Here is a 25,580-nt window from a genome sequence, read left to right as displayed (position 1 = left end):
TATTTTTCGTATTTTGTAAGGGGTATGAAAAGCAAAGAAGGATTGAAGATTTGCATAAAACTCTTGGACTCCTAGGCTAAATTAAAGTTTGAAAGTTATATATATATATATATATATATATATATATATATATATATATATATATATATATATATACATTTCGTTTTAGAAATTTATTTTAATTTTTTCCTTCCTTTTTTTTATATATCATTAGTTATTATTCTTTTATTCGTTTATTTTTTTTTATTTTTTTATTTACTTATCCGGACGAAATTGGGTGTTGACACTCTACACTCTATCAAAACTATATATAGAACATAACACAGAAGGATAAATGATAGTCATCCCATTAAGCAAATACTAGCTCAAAAATCGACATTAAACGATATAAAATTCTTGATAGAATATTTGTACACCATAGCATCTGAACTAAATAACTCATGTATGATCTAGCATCCAAGCATTAACTTCGCTTGAATATAGACACAAGGTTACACAAACACTCTCATAAAATAAACGTCTAAAGGAAAATGTGTCTCATTATATGAACAAAATAAGCTAATTTCTTATGAAAACAAAAGTCTAACTTTTATATAAAACTAAGGATAAAAGAGATGTTTTATTCAATACAGTGTTATATCAAGCAAAACTTTCTAAAGAAAACATCGTCTGATAAGTGACCGCTAAGCGCTTTAGCCTTAAGAAAGCATCTTATGTTTATACCATATGATGAATATACAATTGTGTTACCAAACAATGAATTTATTAATGAAATGACAAATGATAAAATGTCTTGAACACCCTACGCTGCTTAATGCTTATCAACGTTTAAAACATTTAATGCATGTACGAAAAAGCATTTTGATGCTTGTATACTTTGTTTCTTGATATTCGTGCAAATCAATAAAGCAGAAAGATATGATCAGAATTGCGACATCCAAGAAAAAGACGTTATGAGAGAAAAAGAACATTTTAGAAATGTTTCCTTGAAGCCATTTGCTCTGTCACATCGTACGAGCTCAAGTTTTGCCTCGGGCTATAAGAAAAATCTTGCTACTCTACAATGTATACCTAAGCTTGACCAAGCTACTGGAAAAGTCCACTAGGCCTATCTTGATAATCAACTCAATATACAACAATCATCTCACGAAGTAATATATAAAGAAGATAAACTCTACTTCACCTAAGTGAATATTCAGTCTAATGCTCTTCAACCTAAGAAATTAGATGAAGATATGAAAAGTTGAAGATGAAAATGAAAAGAAGTGAGAGATGAGAAATAAAGAAAGAGAGTATGCTCAAAGGAGATCATAATATTTCAACTCTAATCTATCTCAACTCTTATATCATCTGATGATCTTCAATTTAAAAGAAAATTATGAAAGCAAGCTCGAGCAAAGAAAATGTGAAGAAAAAGCTATCATCATGTCTTGTTTTCTACTACATCTCTAGACTACAATGTTTGAAGCTTTTGGAATGAAAAAAAGAGTATAAGCAGAATAAGAAAGAAGAAAAGAAGAAAGAAGCAAGCATCAGAGATATTGATGCACTATGCTTCAAGCATACACCGTCTGATGCTCTTCAACTCAAAGGAACAACTTCATAAGTTATTTGGCTACGCTTCAATACTTTTATTCTCTTCTAGAGAGTTACTAAAGTCTGTAAACAAGATTTCATATTGCATTGTACTGAAATTGTATTCTCTCATTGAGATTTTCTAATCTGTATCTTGTAAGAATCTTGTAGTGGATGTGTTGTAAATTTTGGAGAGAATTAAAACATTTGCAACTAGACGTATTGTCTAGGGGTCCCAGGAGTGGGAGATAATACTCAACCAATAGTGGGTTATACTCAGAACCAAGAGTGGTGTAAGAATATTCGATCTAGGATAGATCCTGGAAAGGCTAAACTCATACTAGACGTGTCGTTTAGGGGACCAGGAGTGATGTAAGAGTACTTAACCAAGAGTGGGTTAAAGTCGTGTAATCTTAAAAAGATTAATGGAACTTCTTAAGAGTTCTTAAGAGAGAATTGAACGTAGCTCAAGATTGAGTGAACCAGTATAAAAAATGTCTTATTGTTTTTCTCTTTTAAAAACTGCTTTTAAGTTTCTTATCTCATTGTATCAGAGAATTCGTATTTGCTTATCTTATAAATATTTTGAAAATATTATTCATCACCTCTAATGTTTTCTTGTGTACCTCATTTTTATCTTTTAAAAATGAAAAAAATAAAAAAAATCCAAAAATTTAAGAATCGACAAGGGTATTATAATCAATTTAAGAGAAAAAATCAATTTGAATCATTTTAAAAAATTGAAAAACTAAATTGATCAAAATTATAATACGAAGGACCAAATAAATAAAACTAACGAATTAAAAGAATAAAATTCTAATTAAGTCTAACAATTAACACACACAAATTATATTCCAAATATTTAATATATGTATCTAAAAGTAAATATATTCTTTAAAATTAAGCATTAATTCTTTTACGAGAGGTACGAAAAATTGTTTACTTTTGATTTTGGAATTGCAATGACAGAATAATCAAATGGTGCCTACCCTATAAATTTTGAAAGGTGGAAGCGAGAGTGTTCATTTTGCAGTAAAGGCACAAAGAAGGGTTCTTTTTGTTGGTTGGAGCAGAGAGATATGGCGAGAGGAGAGAGAGCAGAGACGGAGAGTGGCGCGTCGTTACCGTCGGTGGGTACGGACGCCATGAAGCGGAGAGTCACGTATTTCTACGAACCCTGCATCGGCGACTACTACTACGGTCAAGGACATCCAATGAAGCCGCACCGCATTCGCATGGCCCACAACCTCATCGTCCACTACGGTCTCCACCGCCGCATGCAGGTTAATCGTCCCTTTCCGGCGGCGGAAGCAGACATCGGCCGTTTCCACTCCGATGACTACGTCGAGTTCCTTGCCTCCGTTTCGCCGCAAATCCTATCCGAGAACTCCCACTCCCACTACCGCCAGCTGAAGCGCTTCAACGTCGGGGAGGACTGCCCCGTCTTCGACGGGCTCTTCGACTTCTGCCGCGCATCCGCCGGTGGCTCCATTGGCGCCGCCGTCCGACTCAACCGCGCCGACGCCGACATCGCCATCAACTGGGCCGGCGGCCTGCATCACGCCAAGAAGGCTGAGGCCTCCGGCTTCTGCTACGTCAACGACATTGTTCTCGGCATTCTTGAACTTCTCAAAGTTCATAGGGTATTTTTTATTATCTGTTTTTGGAGCAAACTAACGCAATTAAATAGGATCGATTTGGATTTAATTTACTCTGAACCCCAATTAATCCGACACACGAACAACCCCTTTATGTTTTCAAAATAGACACCTTTTTAGTACTTGAAGAGAGTCTTGGTGCGTGTTTGGTTTCGTCTTAGATTGTTTCGAATCACATTGAAAGATTAGTTATTGTGATTCGGTGAATTTTGTTATGTTTGGCTCCTCGTTGAGGAATTGATTCTGGGTCTAGGGTGATTATGAGATGTTGCGACTGTAGGTAGCAGTTGGGTTATTTGATAAAGGGAAAAATATGTTTTTAGTCCATACAAATAGATATAATCTTCTTTACCACACTCAATTTTAATTAAATTCAATTTCATTCAAAATCAATTTTTCCCTAAAATCATATCAATTTTAGTGAATGTGGGGACTAAAAGCTGAATTTTCAGATATTTTGTGGAACTATAATCATAATTTATCCTTTAAAATTTTTGTGAAAATCAAAATTATGATTTTACTTTTCCACGAACGGCTTCTCTGTTACTTGTGTTTGCTATGTTAACTTTATTAGAGTTAAGTTTCCTTTGTTCCTTTTCTGACTATATTCTTCATGCTCTCTGTTCACTGGTGATGATCAGCGTGTGCTGTATATTGATATTGATGTTCACCATGGAGATGGGGTCGAGGAGGCATTCTACACTACTGATAGGGTCATGACAGTGTCATTTCACAAGTTTGGGGATTTTTTCCCAGGAACTGGGCACATTAAAGACATTGGGGTTGGTGCTGGAAAGAATTATTCTCTAAATGTCCCACTCAATGATGGATTGGATGATGAGACTTTCCGTTCTCTGTTTCGCCCCGTCATTCAAAAAGTCATGAATGTTTATCAACCGGATGCAGTTGTTCTTCAGTGTGGAGCTGATTCCTTGTCTGGTGATCGGTTGGGTTGCTTCAACTTGACTGTCAAGGGTCACGCAGATTGCCTTCGATTCCTCAGATCATTCAATGTTCCTCTAATGGTGTTGGGTGGGGGAGGATATACAGTTCGGAATGTTGCCCGTTGTTGGTGTTATGAGGTCCCTTTCTGTACCTACTTGGATGGAATTGTAGATGGTTTTAGTTATGGTCTAATAGTTATTTATCACCATTTTGCACTTTCTTTGTTGTAGACCGCAGTGGCAGTAGGAGTGGAACCTAATCCGAAGTTGCCTTACAATGAATATTATGAATATTTTGGTCCAGACTATACTCTTCATCCCGAGCCATCCAACATGGAAAACTTAAACACACCCAGGGATCTGGAAAAAATTCGGTGAGTTTGCATTAATTGCTTTTTCTCTTGTATCACCATTCATGATTCTGATTTCAATTCTTTTTTCTTTTGATTGAGGAAAAGATCTGGCCATGAATATTAGTTAATACTTGTGAATCTAATTAGTCAGATGTACTATATTTTTCAGTTGCTAACTCACATCATTTCTGCAAATACCATGCTTCAACATTTCAGATCATATAAATAATTGCATGCGACTGAACAAGTTATAGTTTAGACCTGGAAGATGGCCCTTTCCGTTGTTGAATTGTTGTTCTAGACATCAAATATCTAAAGCCACTGTGACAAGTTGTCTCTCCTTTGTGCCTAGGCCAGGGTAGTACTGAACTTGAGCAGGATTATATCATCCATTTTCTAATGCATATAGTGATAATACAAGTCTCTCTGTGTTTTTGTTTTGGGAGTTGGTTAACATTGGGAAGTTGATACAAGTTACCATTTTAGATTATCATCTAGGCCCAGATGCCTCTTCATGTCAACCAGGAAACCTGACATGAGCTTTCCATCTTCAGATTGCACTATTATACTGAGTTTGTTATGAAAATAGCACTCTGCCAATTGAGCAATAGCCAAGGTGAAAACCTGCTTCCCATCAATGGTTGGGGTTCCTGCTTCAAATCCCCTCTCCCTTGTAGTAGATGCTAGCACCTAGAGATTGAAAAAAGGAATTCTATTTTATCATGTTTAAGGTTTAGCTAGGTATGCACTGTAATAGTTAAATTAGATGTTTATGAGATATTTTCTGTTCTATCTAATCTAGCCATGCACTGCTTCAGCATCTTGTGATTATTGCCAGGACTTCCTTGGAGCTAACATTAAGGTATTGTTTTAATTGATTTTCTAGGAATGCATTATTGGAACAACTTTCCAAGCTTCCCCATGCACCCAGTGTGCCTTTTCAAACAACACCATCAATTATACAAGTTCCCGAAGAGGTGGTTACTCTAATTAGAGTTATCCATATTGTTACTCTTCCAGTTTCTTCTTTCTTGTTTGATTTTAATCAGTAAATGGTTTTAGGAAGAGGAGCACATGGATATAAGACCAAAACGTCGCATATGGAGTGGTGAAGATTTTGATTCTGATAACGATGATGACATGGCTAGTTCAAAGAACTCTGTTTTAACTGCCCAAACGAGGTAAGGGTTGAGTATTGTTTTAAAGAGAATAGTAAATCCATTTGGTTTATTATTATACGAGGGTAGGTATGCTATGGGTTTGAGACTATAACCTTAATGCTCTATGTAGCCTGAAAGTCCTGGCCTCACTTTTAATTGAAGTTTTCACTAGATTGTTCAGTGCTCTTTAGCCTTTAGCCTCACATTCACAACTCACTTTAGTCATATAGCAACATTGAAAAACTTCTATTTCATCATTGACGGCTTTCTATGTATTAAAAATCTTAATTTTCCATCATTTTGTAGATACCTAATACCTGAACCTAAGAGTACAGTTCAGATACTCTTGTATTTTTAAAGAAGACACCCTTGTATTAAAATATTTATGTTCTACGTTCACGTTTAGAGTTAGTTTCTTCCTTGATTTCTCAATCTAAGCCATGTCATTCGAATGAAAAAAAAATCGAGGATATATTTTTTTAATGTCCTTGGTAAGCATAACCCAACTAGATAAAACAAGGATTCAAGGTTGAGTAAACTTATCCTTCAGGGATGTCCTTAGTCTTGTCTCTAGGAGATCTAACATTAGAAGTTATTTCATCATAGATATCTTAGGGTTTGAATACAAATCCTTGAGGTAAACACACCAAGGCTAGATAAAACAAGGATTTAAGGTTAAGTCTTGATATAAACTTATCGTTATAAGAAGGTCCTTAGTGTTGTCTCTCGATTTTATCGTCAGATTGCTTGGATACAAGTCACGCAGACTCCTTCCATTTCTTAAAAGAGGAAGTGCTCATATTCTTGAAATCATGTCATTGAGAAATTAAGAATAAATTGGGATTAACATAGATCTGAAACCAAAACAACCATTAGTTCATGTTAATTGCCTGGTCTTGTGTCAACATACTTATTTGATCCCCGTCTATGAGAATATTTTCCACGTGACGTGTGGAAAGCCATGAATCAACTAAATAATCCCCAAATTTCTTTCAAAAGTTCGTTCAGTCCTGTATAAGCATTCTTTATATTGTTAGTCACATTTGCAACTAATAATTTTGGATATATTGTTTTGTCTCTAATTCTTTTTACATCCACCATACTTTCTTTTTAATCCTTGTCTACAATAATACTCCCAATGTTCTTTGCTCTAACATTTTGTGTATACCAACGTTTAAATCCTGGAATATTTAACTGAGCCTTTTTTTATTCAAACAATTTCATTTAATTTCTTGAAATCACGTGAGATGTGCTACTTCCTTCAAATCTCGGTGTTCGGCAACTTTAAATACTTGTTTACTTAATGTAAAGACCTAATATTTCTTATCAAGTAAGGAATAAATAAGGATTAAGTATGTTTTTAGTTTCTGAATTCTGATGTGAAATTAAAATTTGTCTCTTTTCGAAATTTTGATATATTCTAGTTTTTAAATTTAAAAAAAAGGAATGTGTATAGTTCTTGTAACTCAATTATGTTAAATTATTTTGACGTGTTAAATGTGTTTCATGTTTGAGTAGTTTATATAGTTTGACACGATTCTACTTTAATATCTATGTAGAAAATGTGTTTGACACATAAAAAAGGTAACCAAATTGAGTTTTAAAATGACTATATTCATTTAGTTTTAAAGTTTAAAAACCAAAATTTATTATAGTTTAAGCTATAGACAAATTTCAATCAATTTTGTGTCAAAGTACAAAGTCTAAAAACATAAAACATAGTTAACCCATTAAATAAGTTTTCGGTACCTTCAAAATTGACACTAAATTGAAATGATACAAATTACATGAACGAGAAGAGTATATAATCTTTACTTCTAAGTAATAACATTTGATACTATAAAGAGGTTTTGTTATCCAGCATTTATAATTGTTAAATTAAATTATAATTCAATAAAAAAAATAATATTCCTGTCAAAAGGGTGAGAGTGCATGTTAATTATTGGTGAATTGGTGATAGGAAATGAATGTGATTACATGTGTTTTCCTTTGTTGAAAGCTAAGAATATGTACTTATATTATGCAGCAGCAGGTGTGGTGCAGATGGGATGGACGAAGATTAAAGTAAGAGGAAGAGAGGAAGTGTTAAATTAGGGCTGTTTGAAGCATATCATATTCATATTTTGTCTCCACTTGGTGGATGTAAATTTTACAGTTTAAATATTTTGATGTACAGAGTAGGAAGCAGTGTTGCCAAAATGATGGTCTGCGGGGTGCTGGCTTTGTTTGTAATGCCAGCTTTCCACTTTCTACAACATTTTGCCTCGGATCGCATGTTTGCTTTGGCGAAGCAGATTTTAAATTTTAAAGTATATATACATAGTTCCCTTTTATACCCCTTATACCTTATTTTGTTTTTTATAGCTTAATTTCTGATCTTAATAGTCATTCTATTAGGCTTTTACTTCTATATCCTAGAAGTCAATAATTATCAGAACCCATTTTTGGTAATTTTTTAATTACATAATCTCTAACTGGCTGTGATTGACAAAGCTAAAATTGGCCAAAGTTGTTCAATTTTAATATTAATTTAAGAATTTATAGAGTGATAATTGTTCGGGGTTATAAAATTCTTTTGAGGCCTTTTGATTCCATAGAAAGTGTATATATAATAGATTTTATTATATTAATTATTAATTATACTACAGGGTTTATAAGCGGAGAATGTTTAGGTTGAATGTTAAATGAATTGGTAAACTTGAAATTATTAATCCTAATCTTGTTGAGAAGTAAAAGACAAGGTCAAGAAATATTAAGTAAGATCTATATCTAAAATTAATTATCATAACATCTATTCAAATAAATATTCATTAAAAATAATATAAATAAGCAAGGTATTAACTACGAATATTATTGTTTATCCTATGATTGGATACTATTGCTTATCCCATAAATATTACTATTTGCACACAGTAACTTGATCATCAGAATATATTTTCGAAATTTGGAGACTGAGAAGAACATGTGGTCTTATAAAGGTCTTCTCACTTGTAAGAACATTAATATATTTTCCATTCTTTCATTAAAATACAACTAAACCATTTTTAGTTTTTAAACATAATTTTTCTTTATATTTATCTTTGTTTCTTTTATATTAACAATATTATTTTTTTTAGAAATATTACATTGATTAAAATTTAAATAAAAATTATAAAAAAGAAAAACTATAGAATATTTTACAAAATGTTATTCTTATAAATAAAATAGAAAGTTACATTATTAAATTAAAAATGGATGAAGTTGAACGCTATTTACTTAAAATTAAACAAATGATACAATGGGTTTATTCGAAATTTATAGAAATTATTTTATTAGATAATTGACAAAGTCTATTAGTACTAGAGCTGTCAAAATGGGTCACCCGGTCCGATCCGGCTCACCACGGGTTGGTCACTTAACCCAACCCGGCTCATTTATTAGCGAGCTAGAAAAATTCGAACCCAGCTCGACCCACCACGGGTTGGTGGGTAAACGGGTTGGCTCATTGGCTCACTTAATTACAATTTTTTTAAATAAAAAAAATTACAAACTTTCTATAATTTAAATCTAAACAAATTTCACTTCCAAATTTCACTCCCAATATGGGTGTTTAATTAATTTTGAAAATAACAAACTTAAATAATCTTTTCAAGCAATAACAAAATAATAAATATTTTTTTATAAAATAAAATTTTAATAAAATAAAATTAGGTAGGTGGGTTGGTGGGCCAACCCACATGAGCCGGGTTTAAATGAGCCGTATTGAAATCTGACTCGCATAAAAAAAATACAATTTTTTCAAACTCAACCCGGCTCAAACCCGTGGTGGGCTGGATTGGCCCTCGGGTTTGATCCATTTTGACAGCTCTAGTTAGTACTACAACTACTTTTAGGTATAGGTAGTCTTATATATAGTAAAATACCAACAATTGATTGATTTAGAGCACCAGGCTCGTACTTAGAAAGTTTTAGTTCTCTTTGGAGAAGAGTGAAGAATTCTTTAGCTTTAAGTTGTTGACATTCCTCTTTTGTCAAGTAGATCACAAATATATTTTGTTCGGGGAAGAATAAAAGAAGTATTTGAGAGATCTTTACTTCAATATCCAAAAAAATATTCAAGATTACTAAGTTTTTTGAGGGCAAAGACTGAGTTTAGTCTAGATATTATAGATTGCAACTGTATGGAAGAGGAGTCAGCGAAAATTATATAATCTATATAGATGATAACATAAAGACAACCTGCATAAGATGTAAGTATTAACAAAGAGAGATAAGTATTAACAAAGAGGGAAAAACTTGCTTTGAGCAAAACCAAAACCAACAAGAATGGTGGTAAGCGTTCCATACCTAATTTTAGGAACTTGTTTTAAGTCATTTTAGGAACTTGTTTTAAGTCATTTTTAGTTTGGACTTCAACTTACAAACGGTTAACATTTTGACAACTATACCAATTCCTTACAAATAGTAAATGAAAGTTCCAAGTATTGATTCTCATAAAATTTGTGTTTGTTTGTCTAATAATGCTTATTTATCAATTCCAACATGAATAAAAACAATGATTGAATTCATAAGCAAGGAAACAGATTGTAATAACAAAAATTTAGAAATTGTGATTGAAATTAAGATGAAACTTCATTCAAATTGGAATTCATGAATTAAATGGTAATAATGCTTTATCTAATTTATTACTATTTCATTCAAACATTCATATCGATGTATACTAGTCTTAATTCTTTAAGAATTAGTTCTAAACTTATATGTCAAATTACTAATTTCTTAGTTCATTTTTTTACATTAAATTCACATGTTAAGAATGATCAAGAGACTGAAACTATTCCTAGAACAAATTCTTTTGGTTGCTTTATAATTTACATTAAATTCACACTCTATACAAATATACAAATTCTTTCGAATTCGTTAAACTACCTATTCTTCTGATTACGATTATAACATAACAAACTAATCTTCTATGAAAATGTAAGCAAGATATACAGTACGAGAAAAATTATAATTACAGTAAAATTTTCTTTATTAACAAGAAGTTTGAGTGCAACATAAAATATATCATCTAAAATACCACTAACAATTAATCAAGCTTTGGCATTAAAGTATTAAAGTAAAAGAACAAAATGAGACCAACGTTTGATTATTTCCTCAAGACCTGTAAATGAAAGTAAGCAAAACAATTAAATGATCTTAGTAAATATCCACATCATAATTGTGTTGCTATTTCAAATTATTGTAAAAACATGATTATTTGATAGATGAAAAAGTGAATGTGAATCTTCTTCCAAATCTTTCACTTTTGTGAACTTATCTCACCCATAGGTGCTTAAAATCTTTATCCTATCATATAACGTTTTTCTTGTAATTAAACATCTTTCTTTTTTTATTATAGATAGGAGTGGCAACTTAAGAATACATGTCAAGACAATAATAAAATATACTTTTGTTCTTTATTTTAAATGGAGATAAAGGGTATAAACAGAGGTGACTTTATAATTTAATTGATTATAGTAGAACCTTTTAAAAAAAATTAATTAAAGAAAGAATGAAATGTAATCCATTCTGGATCAATTTGTATAAACCGAAAATCTCCATTATCATTCGTATTATAGTTTTCGTATTGCTTTACATATTCTTAGACAAATTTTAAGAGGTAGTGAACTGGGTCAATTTGGTTTGATATTAGTGTGCAAATCGTTTACCAATTCAAAATGGATTTAACTTCACAACCTAACTTGACCTGTTGCTAGGTTACCAAGTTCACTAACTTTTTTTTTAAATTATCGAGAGGCTAATATCACATGAAAACAATGTGATTTTAATAGGTAATTGTGATTTTCTCTTAAATTTTTTCTAACGTATACACAAATTCATGCATGAAAGACGAGAACACTCACTAATAGGTAATTTTCATGTAAATAAATATAGGTATTTATGTATTAAATGTAAAAAGAATATGTATTTACTTATCAAATATCAAATAAGCATAAATTACTTACATTATGAATTTTTTAAATATTTATTTACATAAACAATTTAATTAGCGATTTGATATTTACTTCATGCAAGATGAACCAATTTTAGTATATCGATACAGAAAGAAAGTAAATGATTTTTTTTCTCATTTATATCCTTTTCTTTCTTTCATTTTTTTTTTCAAAATTATTGTAACTTGGGCAGATCCATAAGAAAGTAAGTGCCGGCTCTTTCATCACCTCATTTTTGTTGCTGCCAGAAGTTAACATTGTTAGCTTAATGTTCGTTCCGTTTGAATGGCTTCATTCCGAACTCAGCAACAGTTGTAGGTCCCTCTTGAGGGTGAAGCAGTTACATGCATTCCTTTTGAAGACCCATCTCTCAGAAGATCCTTTTTACGCAACAAAAATTGTCAGGCAGTATGCAGTCAACAGCGACATCGAATCGGCCCATCACGTGTTCGACAAAACTTCCAACCGAAGTGTCTATCTTTGGAATTCCATGATTCGAGCTTTCGCGCAGTCCCAAAGATTTTTCAGTACAATCTCTCTGTTTAGAACCATGCTTGGGGCTGACATAAGTCCTGATGGTCACACTTATGCTTGTGTTATACGTGCGTGTGCTGACAACTTTGATTACGGTACGCTAAGGCGTTTTCATGGAGGTGCTGTGGCTGCAGGATTAGGATTGGACCCTGTTTGTTGCAGTGCCCTTATGACTGCTTATTCAAAACTCGGCCTTGTTCATGAAGCGCGTAGAGTGTTCAATAGGATCACCGAACCAGATATAGTTTTATGGAATTCGTTGATTTCTGGCTATGGGAGCTCTGGTCTTTGGGATGTTGGGATGCAGCTGTTTAGTGCGATGAAACTTGTCGGGAAGAAGCCTGATGGGTATACCCTGGCTGGGTTGCTTGTGGGTGTTGTAGATTCTGGGATGCTGAGCATTGGCCAAGGATTACATTGTTTAAGTCAAAAGAGTGGGCTTGATTCTGACTCTCATGTTAGTAGTTTGCTGGTGAGTTTGTACTCGAGATGTAAGTGCATGGATTATGCATATAGAGTCTTTTGCAGTATTTTGAATCCTGATTTGGTCACATGGTCTGCTCTTATTATGGGGTATTCTCAGGCTGGGGTGTATGAGAAGGTGCTGTACCTTTTTAGGAAATTAAACATGGAAGACAGGAAGGCAGATGCTGTCTTGGTTGCCAGTGTATTGGCTTCTATTGCTCGTACGACAAATGTAGGACTTGGGTGCGAGGTACATGGTTATGCTCTTCGGCATCGATTGGAACTAGATGTCAGGGTCTCCTCTGCTCTAATAGATATGTATTCAAAGTGTGGTTGCTTGCAGTTGGGAATTAGTGTTTTCAGGATAATGCCAGTGCGGAATGTTGTTTCTTATAATTCTGTAATTTTGGGTTTTGGCTTGCATGGATATGCTTCTGAGGCTTTTAAGGTATTTGATAAGATGCTGGAGAAAGGATTGGTACCTGATGAAGCCACATTCTCTTCTCTCCTTTCTACCTGTTGTCATGCTGGCCTCGTCAAAGATGGTCGGGAGATTTTCCGGAGAATGAAGGAGGAATTTAGCATCAGAGCTAGGGCTGAACACTATGTTTACATGGTGAAGCTCCTTGGCAGTTCTGGGGAGTTGGAAGAGGCTTACAGTCTGATCCAGTCTTTACCAGAACCTGTAGACAAGGCCATCCTGGGAGCCTTATTATCTTGCTGTAATTCTTGCGGAAATTCTGAGCTGGCAGAAACTGTAGCGCAGCAGCTTTTGGCAAATAATCCTGCCGATAATGTATACAGGGTTATGCTTTCTAATATATATGCGGGTGATGGTAGGTGGGATGATGTTAAGAGATTGAGGGATAAAATAACAGGAGGTATGAGAAAAATGCCCGGACTAAGCTGGATCGAAAGCAGTTAGCCAGCTGCCGCGCTTGCCAGAAACAGAGAGGATTCTCCAAAAGGTATTAGAATGTTAAACGTAATTTTGTATATTTTTTGCTTCTTCTATTTTTTTCTTTCTTTTAGGAATGCATAGAATTGGACTTGAGAATTGTCTTTTAAGAAAAAGCAAGGAATTCTCATCTATAAAATCACACAATAAGGAGTTTCTTTAAGTCTATGCCTGATAGAAAACACATATTGAGAGTAACATCATTCAGTTTTTGTTTATTTGACCAAATTGATTAGAATATCTGTAATGAAAGTTTTCATAATAGAGTCCAAAGTAACCTTGCATTAACAAATCCATGTATTTACAGACTGGTGCGAACTCTTGTCTGAGTTAGATTTGTTAAATAATGATTAAATTCTGATCTCACTTATTTTTCAATTATGCATTTGTTCCGTTACTTTCAGGGCTGATCTCACTCAAGTGGTGCCTATATGTTCTCTTGCTATATTTTCAAATACTTCCTTTCTCATGCTATATATTTTCATATACATGGTTCCTGGGGATTTTGTTCTATTCCAAGTCAGTTCATGTAAAAAACATACTTATGTGACTATGTGGTAGAGTATGATCTCCAACTTTTATGTCTAACATAAGATTGATGTTTTTTTCTTTATACTCTACCCATGGTTCCAAAGCTTATCTCCACACCTCTAAAGTTCTAACTTTTCCATTTATTTCCTTTCTCAACATTCCTACTAAGATTACATTATTTATAAGAAGCATGCCATTGACTCCTAGATATACTCTGTTGGCACATCTACAAACAAGCCTCAGGGCAAAAAAATTAGGGCTCAAATTGATCACTGCCTCCAGGGAACATCTTGGTTGATAGAAGTGGGATCAGATTAAGACCAAGAAACAGTAGCCAAAAAGAAGAAGGTCTGTATTGGTACTTATAAGAACTTCCTCAAACAGAACTGTTCTCACTTGAATTGCTTTAAGGTATTTCAAGGAACCTTAAACTTCCACACAAAACCATACAGTTATATTCTCACCTCAACAATTACTAATAACTTCCTTTAATTGTAGTCTTTGACAGCTGCCCCCGTTAATTCTTACACGTTATAATTTTTCTTATTCTTTCTCTGATAATAGTTGGTTATCTTGTTCTATCAAGATATTATCTTATCAACTGCATTCCTTTACTAGTTCATCACAGGTTTCGTAAACTATCTTGTATTCCCAATAGAATTTTTACGCTTCTCTCCTTGTCTTTTAGTTTGACACGTTTTGGTCATGACCTCAAACCTAGAAATGATAAACTCTACCATCAAATGTATTGTTTGGGGTATTCAAATCTGTGAAAGGACTGTAATTGTTTTTCTACATCAACTTCAGAAACATTTTATCTTCTTGCGTTACCCTTTTCAACACCTGCCCCATTTTTTTCATTGTACTTGAAGCAACATTTTACAGCAAAACAAAATGGTATTGCCAAAAAATGAACTGATACTTGGTCGAAATTACTTGTACCTTACGTCACCATTATGTTCCTCTTCACTTTTGGGACGACGCATTTGTCACATGTCACAATTTCTTCATTTTTGGTGTCTGCAATCAGGTTCCTACTCTATCTTGTATTGCAGATAGACTATTTACCTTGTTTCTCCCCTTATATTTAGTTTCACAAGTTTTGGCCATGATCTTAAATTACATATTTTTATACTTTCTATCAAATCTCTAGAATGTATTTTTTTGGGTGTTATTCATGTCTCCAAAAGTGTTATCATAGTTTTTATTTTATTTTTACCTCAACTTCAACTATATATTGTCTTTACTGAGTTACTATTTTTTTGAGACCTTCCCCCTCTCCTTCACTATATCTGATGTGATATTGACTACAAAACCTTTGTATATTTGACCTATTGTTTTTGCTCCACCTCCATTGATTACTTACTAACAACGGAAACTCACTCCAGTAAGATTCCACCTACTTGTCTCTTGTTTGGATTTTGTGTCTATTCTTAAGTTTACATATGAAGCCACAACTAAACCGAATTGGTGCTAGGCAATGTTGGATGGTATGAGAGCTTTACACTCCAATGGCATTTGGATACTTGTTCCCTTAACTCCTGACAAGACTAGTAAATAGCTTGTGGTTAATACAGTAAAGATGGGATCAAATGCTCGTGTTGACAGTTTTAAAACTCACTTGATGACCAAAGGTTATATACAAAATTTTGGTCTGGATTATGTGAACACCCTTTTCTTCAGTGATGAATATGACTTCTGTTTATCTCTTTCTTGCCATGACTACCCTAGAATGACTTCTACACTAGTTAGATACTAAATATGCCTTGTTACATGGTAAGTTGCATGAAATTTATATGTATCAGTATCCACGTTTTAGTGTTTTTGGTGAGTCTTGTCTTGTATGTTGGCTTTGTCGTTTTCCCAGAGGATTGAAGTGGTCTCATCATGACTAGTAGTTTGGCTGTTTTATTTCCGCGATAATACATTTCACCATAACTCGGTGAAAGTTGATCACTCTATTTTCTCCTTTCATTGCGGTGCATTTATTTTGTCATCTATGTTGATGCCATCATCACTAGTAATGACATAATAAAGACTCAAAACTCACCTCTTCATTTAGTTTTAAACAAAAGACTTGGGACCCTCAAATACTTGTCAGGGATAGAAATTGTCCAATGCTTTTCTTATACTGCATTACCCAATAAAATGTGCTTTGATATTGTGAGACTGATATTCTTGATTGCCATCTGAGTTATACTCTAATGGTTCCCAATGTGAAGCTTCAACTAAGTTAAAGGGGCCGTTTCGTGGGAAAACTCAACCATCTCATTGTCATCATACCTCACATCACCTTTATAGTTAGTGGTAAGTCAATTTTCCACTTGTGATAGTCAGTTAGATGTTATCACACATATTGTTTGGTACATAAATGATGACTAATATATAAGAAAATAAAGGAAATGCCAAAATTACTTGTTACTCTAATATGATTTTGGCAGGATCATCATCAAACAAGAGACCCACCTCTAGGTAATGTGGTCTTATGAGAGGAAATTTCGTTTAATTGAGGAGAAAGAAGCATGACATATTTTAGATTAAAAATTGTGCTATGGTATCGGTTGCATGCAGGTACGTGGCTAAATTAGGAGACATTCAATATATGAAACTTATATTTGACAATCAAGTTGTATTTCACATTACATCAAATCCAATCTTTCTTGATCGGGCCAAATACAGATAGATTGCTACTTTGTAAGAAAAAATCTGTTTTAAGAGGAAACTATAAGTGACTTTGTCAACTCTAATGACTGGTTGACCGACATTCTCAGCAAGTTCTTGGAAGCTTTCATCTTGATTACATTTTAGCAAGTCATGACATTGTGCTTCAAACTGGAGGGAAGTGTTATATATGAAAATAATTATCCCCATAAATAAGTGTTGTTGTTACAACAATTTAGGAGTTTAATTTATGCTTTTGTATTTGTGATTGATTTTGTTGTACCCTCACGTGCTCACATACAACAAAATATTCAGATATGTTCTTTTTGTATGATAATTTACAAATAAAGTACCACATAAGTGATTTGGTCGTTATGTTTGCTAGTTAAAAAAGCATTAGTTCAACCAAAAGACAGTGGGTTTGAACGGTTTGGTTTAGATACTATCCAAATAACATCCTAATTGAAATCAAGATGCTTCTGTCGGTTGAATTGACATGCTATGGAACCCATGAACACCTTAAATGCGACAAGTTCCATTAATATTTAGTTAAAAAATTACTAAAGGTTAACACTGTAAAGACCTTGAGAATCAATCCAATGAGTTGATGTAGTAGTTAGGTACATTACAGTAACACGTAGTAGTTAGATCTATTTAGTAGTGAATTCTGTTTTTGATCTTTGTTATATTGAAAACTCGTTAATCAAACGACAGTAACAATATCACAAATGAGATTAATATATGATTTGATCGGGTAGAGAAAACTTATGACAACAAAAAGAAAAACCTTAAGAATCAAGATACTACTCTTTAAGATTTAGATACAAAAGATTGTTGTGTCACACTCATGATGCAAACCTAAAGAGTATTAATTTGCATTTTCCCCTGTATTTTATCAGTGAGTACCAATAATGACAATTCTTATAATGTTCCCCGTCAATATTTAATAAATATTATGTTGGAATATCAATGAAACCTTGCCCAAATGGCCACTAAATTAATCAATAAAAGACGAAGTCCATATCCATAAAACCTTATATAACATAAAACATCAGGACAACACTGCATAATGTAAATGATGCTCAAGTTGAATTGTAAAACCAGACGTGTCATAGACTCAGACATGAAAATAACGCCAAAGTGAACAGGGAACCTTCAATACTACACATTTCATCTTAGATTTAGTTCGTTAAATTTGATCATAAATTTAATCCTGAGTTACTGCATAATGATGTTCTTGAGATATACTTGGCTGGCTTAAGTATACTTTCTCTGTAATGTTTTTGATCCTAGAGGATTTTAAAATACAAGTGAAATTTGAGGCCTCAAAAGAGTGTTTTATGTAGAAATTTCATCTTCAACACATTGCAGCACCTGTGTGACTGATGACTGGTGAAAAATCTAAGAACTTAGATGTTCGTAGGAATTTTGTTTAGTAGAAGCTACCTTTGAACCGTGAAAGCAACACATTACACCTGATATAAAAATAAAAATGAACCAATAGGTCCTTTTTTACTTGGGAAACACGTGTTGCATTCCAACTTCATGCAAATTTCATAAATTCGTTTTTATTGTCTTTAGAAGTTAACCTTTAACAGGTTCAAGGTTGTAAATACAACAGACTTTACCTTTCCTTTTAGATATTCAATGAATAAATGCTGCAGAAATGCCCAAAGTACCCGTTAAAATCAATTTCAAGTACTGATCGTTGGTACTTTCTGGAAAAACCGTCCCTTTCTTCCTGATTTCGTTGTGGTGTTGGAATCATATTTGTTAGTGTTGAATTTATCTCCATAGAAGTAAAAAAAGAAAAAAAAAACTTGGATAGAACATCAAATATCAGTTTTTTCTGTTCATCCATGCCTTTAACCAAATTTGACCATATTTGTATTTCTATCACAATCATAAATCAATTTTTTGTTTCCATTGTCTTGTCTAGACCAAAACGCAGTTTCCTAATATATACACTTTTAGATTGTTTTTCACCATTGAAATACACTGATGTGTTCTGAGCTGAATGTCATAGGATTATAAAAACCGACATCTTTATGTCTTCATCCCTGATAACTGTTCGATGTAATTCTTTGTTTGATATCTGTGATGGGGATTTCATTAATAATAATCTATGTTTGACTATTTTAAATCAGAAATCATCAAGAGTTGGGACAATGATGCATAATGTAGTGAGATTTAATTTCTTTTTCTGAATATATTGTTTATTTACAGAATAATAAAATTAGTTTCTTTAAATTTAGTCTATTAAATTTGTTTAAACTTTAACTTACCTGTCATGTCTTTTTAAACTTTGATAATATAAATTTGTGGAAAAAAATGGAAGCATAATAATATTGTGAAACAAAATTGTTATTCAAGTATCATAAAATATGGAGTATTTTTTTTTATCTAAAAAACGTTTTCTAATGTAGCATACATTTATTATTAAATTCATATAAAAAATAGAATGCAAATATTTTAAGGGGAAAAGCCATTTTTCTTTATTTTTCTTATGAAGGGGTATTTGGGTTAAAATTATCCACAATCCTCTACAGGTGCGAGAAAAACTGCACAAGTTGTTCTTCGTCTAAGAAGTCAATTTTTCTATATACACTTGCTTCAAATTAATTTGCATTGCAGAGCCGAAAGCATGTGCAGTTTAAAAAAAAGTTACATCTGATTCCATTCTGCATTAATTCCATTGAAGGGCCCAGAAATAATTTCATCCTAAAGTCATCATCAAATCATGAAATGGGAATGACACATTACATTAAAAATTGGGAATATCATTCTATTTTTGTAGTATTTAACTCATTCCGATTCTATTCATATCCAGTGGAATTATCCGGCATATCAGTTACCCTGATAGCAATTTAATATGAATATGTTAGACTTTATGACACAACTGGAAAACCCACAAGAGAGTAAATAATTCAGATGCTGAAAATTTTAAATTCTTGAAAGGAAAATGTTGTGCAGATGACTCGACCCACTTGATCGAATAAAAACATTCTGCCAATCTTTTTCTCAGTTTGATTCCAAAAAGCATTCTTCTAAGCTGGGAGAAGTAAATTTGGTAGATCTACCGTTCCACCAAGTGGTTCTAAAACAAAAGCAAGGATTCTTTTTTCTACTTTTCTGGGTTCCCCTCTTAATGCTCATCACGTAATTGCTATAATAATTCCTCATTGTGTTCTTAATAAATCTTGTAAATGTTTTTTCTTAACTTTAAATTTAATTCAATCCTAAAAAAACATGAGTCTAACTTATAGTTTTTGTATCGTATGATCGAATAATTTCGACAAATAAAGAGGAGTAGGCAGCCCAGCACAATAAATACTCAATTCTAAACAAAACAAATACAAAGGTCATCCGGTCATGCATAGGGGTGGGCCGGACAGACGATTTGAGCAGCAAATACTTCTTAAACGATATCAAGAATCAAGGTTAAGGGTAAGTACCAATTAGTGTAATGAGTTGATATTGAGGTGTAATTAAGGTTTTATTAATATTAGATTCATCTCAAAAGCCACAAATAAAGGTCAAAGTTAAGAGGTAGGTTATCGCATTTATTGTAAATTTAAGATTTTGCTCTAATCCCGTTTAAACTCTTTACTAACTTAAGCATCAGAGTACCTTTGACATATATCCCGACCGGTTTAGAGCACAGACGAAGGAGAATTTGGACTAAGGACAGACACAATTACCCAAGCGGTTAAAAAGTGAAAATTTGAAGGTGTGATTTGTGAAATTGTTAGATCCTATACTCAAAACAATTTTGATATCATGTTAAGAAGTCTTTTATATTCTAATTTAACATTACAAAAATAACTTGTGTCATGGTTCTAAACATAAAATCAAATTTTTTTTTGTTCTTTTATGTTTTTGTTTTTAATTTCTCAGCATGATGTTTCTGAATTTTTTGTTCTTTCCATTGACTACAATAATTAGAGAGTCCTATACAGTTGGCGCCATTAAGATTCCCTTGTCACAGTTTTGCATTTGGACGTTATACTATTGCTCCTAATCTTGTTATTCTGCAGCTGCACGTCCTCATCCTTTTTGTATCACGGACTGCAATTTTTTCGCTTGCCCCAGTGGCCCACCCACGATGTTTTTCCTCCCCCAACCCCACAATTTGAAGAATCTCATGTTTGGACCAAGAATGAAATTACAAATTCTTCAAAAATATTCTGGGATCATGCAGATGGTAATAACAGATACTCACCACTAATTGTGAAAAATACACCGTTTACCATCACATTAGATTGCATTATTCAACACTGAGAAGGGCCCCTTTTGGTGTTTGAGAATTTTTATGATTCTATTTGCACATTTTTTAAATTGTATTGGATGGGGTGGCTGGTAACAGTGAGTGTAACACAATTGATTCTTCTATAAAGCAGAATCAGAATCTTGTGTAAATTGTCACAGCCCCTCTTGGTAGCTCTGAGAAGCCTTCAAGAGATTGGTGCGTCTTAGGTTATAGCTATAACAAAGTGACTCTTATTAAAGTATTATTCTGATGAATTATCTTTCCGAAAGCAAAAGATTGCACAGTCCAAGTTTATATCTCCTCTAATCATTAGGGCCATTTTATTAATCATCATAAAGGCACATGCACTCATTTTTATCCATCACATTGGATCGCACACTGATTTCGAACTTGCCTATTCCTCCAAACATCGAATTTGGAACACTACCATGTGCCTTCAGTAGTCCACTTCCACTAAATAAAACACTACTTGTTTTCCTTTTTTCCCCATGGCCCAACTACATCAAAATTGCTTCAATTAACTGAGGGACCAGGTATAGGGTTTGTAAGAAAAAATACAAAGTGACTTTTTCTCTTAACAAGTTTTACTTGTTAAAGTTCATTTATTAGAAATAAAACAAAGTTATAGTAAATAGATAGATACGAATACTATTTTATAAGTCGGTTCTGTACAATTAAATTAAATTTAAAGTTATTTTTTTAAGATAGTATCATAATTATTGGAAACAAATTTTGTATAGATTAAATATGATACCGATGTAAATCTCATCGTCCAAATTGATATTATAAGATTGAATTAAATTTAAAATCTATTTTTTAACAAGTATTATACACGACAAAACTTTCTTGAAGTATATAACATAACTGTGAGTTACAGTTCAAACTTAAGACCATATGACTTAATCTTAATTGATGTACATGTCTGGTAGTTTTGTAAACTTGTACGTACAGTGATTTTGGTTGAAAATATCAATATACGTATGATTGATGAAAGTGTTTTTTCTTATTACCTAAATATGGAATAAAAAATACATAAAGGTAGGCACACAGATTTAGCCATGATGAGCACATTAATTACAGGCAAGCAATTATTCATTCATGGGATGGTTCTGTACTGCACTAGTATCTCACTCTCACTCTCACTCTCACATCACATATCACATGTTTGTATAGTAAGGAATTAACAGTGTGTTGGTGAAAAAGGAGGAATATATCACAACTGTTCCAAACACATAATTATTAAGATTACGTGTTCCCACGTGTACACATTTACATACTGTTTCCGTTGCCTAGAAAATGTTTCTCTAGAGTCATAATCTTTCCCAGGAATGTGTGGAAAGGAAAGATCATTACTAACGACATTGGAAATGTTCATCAAGAGTCATAATCTTTCCCAGGAATATATGGAAAGGGTAGTGCAGTAATGACACGTCCTGTCGTGCAATCTCATCCTGCACACAACATATCCAACTTCAAATTAAATTGCTATGAAGGCACAGTGTTTTCCATTAATCCCCCATTTCCTAACACTTCTTCACTCCTATTCATTCATGCAGATAACATTCTTAACAAGTACATATGAAGAAAATAATGTTAGTCTAAGATATCATATATAATATATACCATGCAATTAACTTTTGTACCAAGGGGAAAGAAGCAAGCACGATGGCACGTTCCCAAATGTAAGAAGATAATGCAGGGATAAGAGAAACAAATATCTGTGGACTGTAGACAGATAGAAAGAGTGAGGGAATGATATTGCACTTTTTCCCCACATTAGTTGATACAATAATCATGTGGTTGAAACTGTAAATATTGTTGATTTGACAAATTTTTACATAAAATGTAAGATAAATATAAATTTTTAATGATATAAAATGATTTCAAAATATATATAAATATGTAATGTTAAAAATCTTACGTCGACTAGATATAAGGCCAATTCATAATTTATAAATGGAGACAAACCTCGTTTTGTCGGAAAACAAAAGAAAAAAGAAAAAAAAAAATTGGTGTGATTCTGATTATGATCTGCAACTGGAACACATGGGGTCCGAAGATTGGGGAGTGAGTTTGAAACTGTGGTTGGGGGAGTGAAAGTGATGATAAAGAATTGTTGTGAAAATGATAAGGACACTAAGGGCAGCTGCAATAGTAGTGGACCACTTCTATTTCCTCTCTATTCTTCTCTCTTTTCAACTGTGATTGACTAGGTCAGTTTACAATAATTCACTCTTATGTGACCTTTTTCTAACACTTCTCAAGCCTCCTCTTCCAATTACTATAAGGTCTATATTAGAAAACACTAAAATAGTGCATTATTTTTTTCAAAATTATTCAAATAGTATAAATTCTAAATAATATGTAAAATTAAACAAATCGTATCAATTTAAAACCATTTCATTACGAAAAAGTCGTATCAATTTAACATAATTTCAATTAAAATTATAAAAACGGTTATACTAGACTCAACTCAAACTAAGTTGAGAAAATATTAATTTATTTCACAATATATTATATCATGCTGGTACAATTTCAATTACAATTTTAAAATAATATAACACAGAAAAGTGATATTAAGTTTATATAACTTTATTTTATATCATAATATCCTGAAATTATTTTAAAATGACACGACTTTGATTAAAATTAAAAAGTAATGACAATGTCAAACTAACACAACTTCTTCACAATAAAATTGTATTAAACTTGACTTATTAATTTTGCAATCTTTTAAATCTTATACCATTCTAGTAATTTTTAAAAATAAAATTTCCATTTAGTATTTTGTGGATCAGTGTTTCTTCTATTTATTATTATACATAACAGACATTTTCTAATGTGTTGTACTAATTAACTATATATGAGATTTCTACGAAAGAAGAAATAGAACAAAAATAGACTACAGAATTTCAATTAGCACATGATCTATATGCACTAATATTATTTTAGGAAAAAGATATTAAAATAGGTTTTTTTTATCGGCAAAATAATACATACATATATATATATATATATACATATATATATATATATATATATATACATATATATATATATATATATATATATATATATATATATATATATATATATATATATATATATATATATATATGTTGGATGCTTCAATCTTAATACAAATAGACTCAACAATATGTATGTTAGAAAAATAGTAAGTAGTGTATAAACTCTTTCATCTAATAATAAATTGTTAAGACTTATTGTTGATGTATTTATTTTTGTTGCCAATAAAAAAATGTTAAGAATGGTAGGCTTGTTAATATTATAATTACAATTTTTTAAATTATATGTCCAATAATTGACTGTGTATATGTAAATAGATAAGAAAAAGCCTTTATTATAATATTTGTCCATCATATAGTCATATAATATGAAGAGATTTTAAAACGTTTAGTTTGACGAAGGAAAACAAAAATGAATTATTGTATTTGGTTAAGCTATTTTATTTTAATTTATTATAAGAATAACCAAATTTTACCGAGAAAATAAGTTTATTAATAAAATTAAATTTATTGACATATTTTATCAATTATAAATGAAATCATTATCAATATATGTTTATGTGGGAAATGTTGTTAGTTTCATCAGCAAGTTCTATCTATAATTTATAATTTATATGGTAGACAGATTTAGCAAGTTCTAGCAAGAAGATGGAGAAGAAGAAAAAGGAAAAAGAAGAAGATGGGGAGGAAGAAAAAACTCAAATTGCAATATTTATTGATGAATTTTACTGAAAGGAGGATCTGTTGGAATTTTTGACAGATTTGTAGTCATCGTTAATTATCAACGGATTTTCCAATCTCTTGGTAAAATATATCGATGACCATTTGATTAACGATTGTTTGATTTTTGAGAACCCATTAGTAAATTGAAATTATCAATGAATTTTTGCAATTACAAAGGATTTGTTTTATCGATAATTAATGTTTTTCTTGTAGTGGTTTAATATTTGCAATTTACTTTTAATTCAGGTCTTAATTTAATTGTAACATAGTGACATCCAGTGTACTTTATTAAACTTTTTTTCGCTAAACACATGTTATAAAAAAGTATGACAAAATTTGATGTCTTAAACTAAATAGGTGTCATAAAGTTTGTGATCAAAAGATATGTTTTTGTCATAGATTATGATGTTAAGCATATGAGTATAAATTTTTTTTTAAGGCTTAAATACTAATTTATTTCCTAATTTCATTGAGTTTATTCAATGTGGTCTTCTTCTTTTTTATTGGTGGTCAATAAGATCTCAATTTTTGTTAATTTTTTTTAATTTAATTAGTTCTTTCTAGTAACGACGTTTAAATAAGCGGTATAGTAGACAAGCTGACACTATTTGTATAACATTTAGTGTTTTCCTCCAACACCAACATACATCAAACTTCATAACCCATCTTTCATTTTCATAAAACACACACTCCACTTTCTCTAGGGATCCAACTTCACAGTCCATTTTCTTCCTCCACGTACAAAACTCA

The 25,580-nt window shown here is 32.2% G+C and overlaps 2 protein-coding genes across 12 annotated transcripts; both read left to right on the top strand.

Annotated features, from left to right (window-relative positions):
• The first annotated feature begins 2,579 nt into the window (after positions 1-2,579).
• LOC108332052 (histone deacetylase 6) lies at positions 2,580-8,032 on the top strand. 4 transcript variants are annotated; one of them, XM_052876743.1, is made up of 7 exons: positions 2,580-3,218; positions 3,875-4,315; positions 4,409-4,551; positions 5,417-5,507; positions 5,593-5,711; positions 7,720-7,754; positions 7,867-8,032. In XM_052876743.1, exons 1-6 carry the CDS (start codon positions 2,655-2,657, stop codon positions 7,751-7,753), a joined length of 1,392 nt encoding a protein of 463 aa, XP_052732703.1. In that variant the 5' UTR covers positions 2,580-2,654; the 3' UTR covers position 7,754; positions 7,867-8,032. The 4 variants fall into 4 exon arrangements, with proteins under 4 accessions (XP_052732703.1, XP_052732701.1, XP_052732702.1 ...); XM_052876741.1 differs by having other exon boundaries at positions 7,717-7,754; XM_052876742.1 differs by having other exon boundaries at positions 7,720-8,032.
• Positions 8,033-11,838: 3,806 nt separating this feature from the next.
• LOC108329960 (putative pentatricopeptide repeat-containing protein At1g64310) lies at positions 11,839-17,079 on the top strand. Of its 8 annotated transcripts, XR_008248468.1 has the most exons (4): positions 11,840-13,629; positions 16,373-16,457; positions 16,592-16,622; positions 16,722-17,079. XR_008248468.1 is itself a non-coding variant. In XM_052876730.1 (2 exons), exons 1-2 carry the CDS (start codon positions 11,931-11,933, stop codon positions 13,584-13,586), a joined length of 1,545 nt encoding a protein of 514 aa, XP_052732690.1. In that variant the 5' UTR covers positions 11,839-11,930; the 3' UTR covers positions 13,587-17,079. The 8 variants fall into 8 exon arrangements, 5 of the variants coding, with proteins under 5 accessions (XP_052732690.1, XP_052732689.1, XP_052732688.1 ...); XR_008248469.1 differs by lacking the exon at positions 16,373-16,457; XR_001832276.2 differs by having other exon boundaries at positions 11,840-16,457.
• The last annotated feature ends 8,501 nt before the right edge of the window (positions 17,080-25,580 follow it).

The sequence above is a fragment of the Vigna angularis genome, chromosome 4 (genome assembly GCF_016808095.1).
Source record: "Vigna angularis cultivar LongXiaoDou No.4 chromosome 4, ASM1680809v1, whole genome shotgun sequence".
Taxonomy (NCBI): Eukaryota; Viridiplantae; Streptophyta; class Magnoliopsida; order Fabales; family Fabaceae; genus Vigna; species Vigna angularis.
The sequence above is the reverse complement of the archived record's forward strand: the minus strand, read 5'-3'. Positions and strand labels throughout refer to the sequence as shown.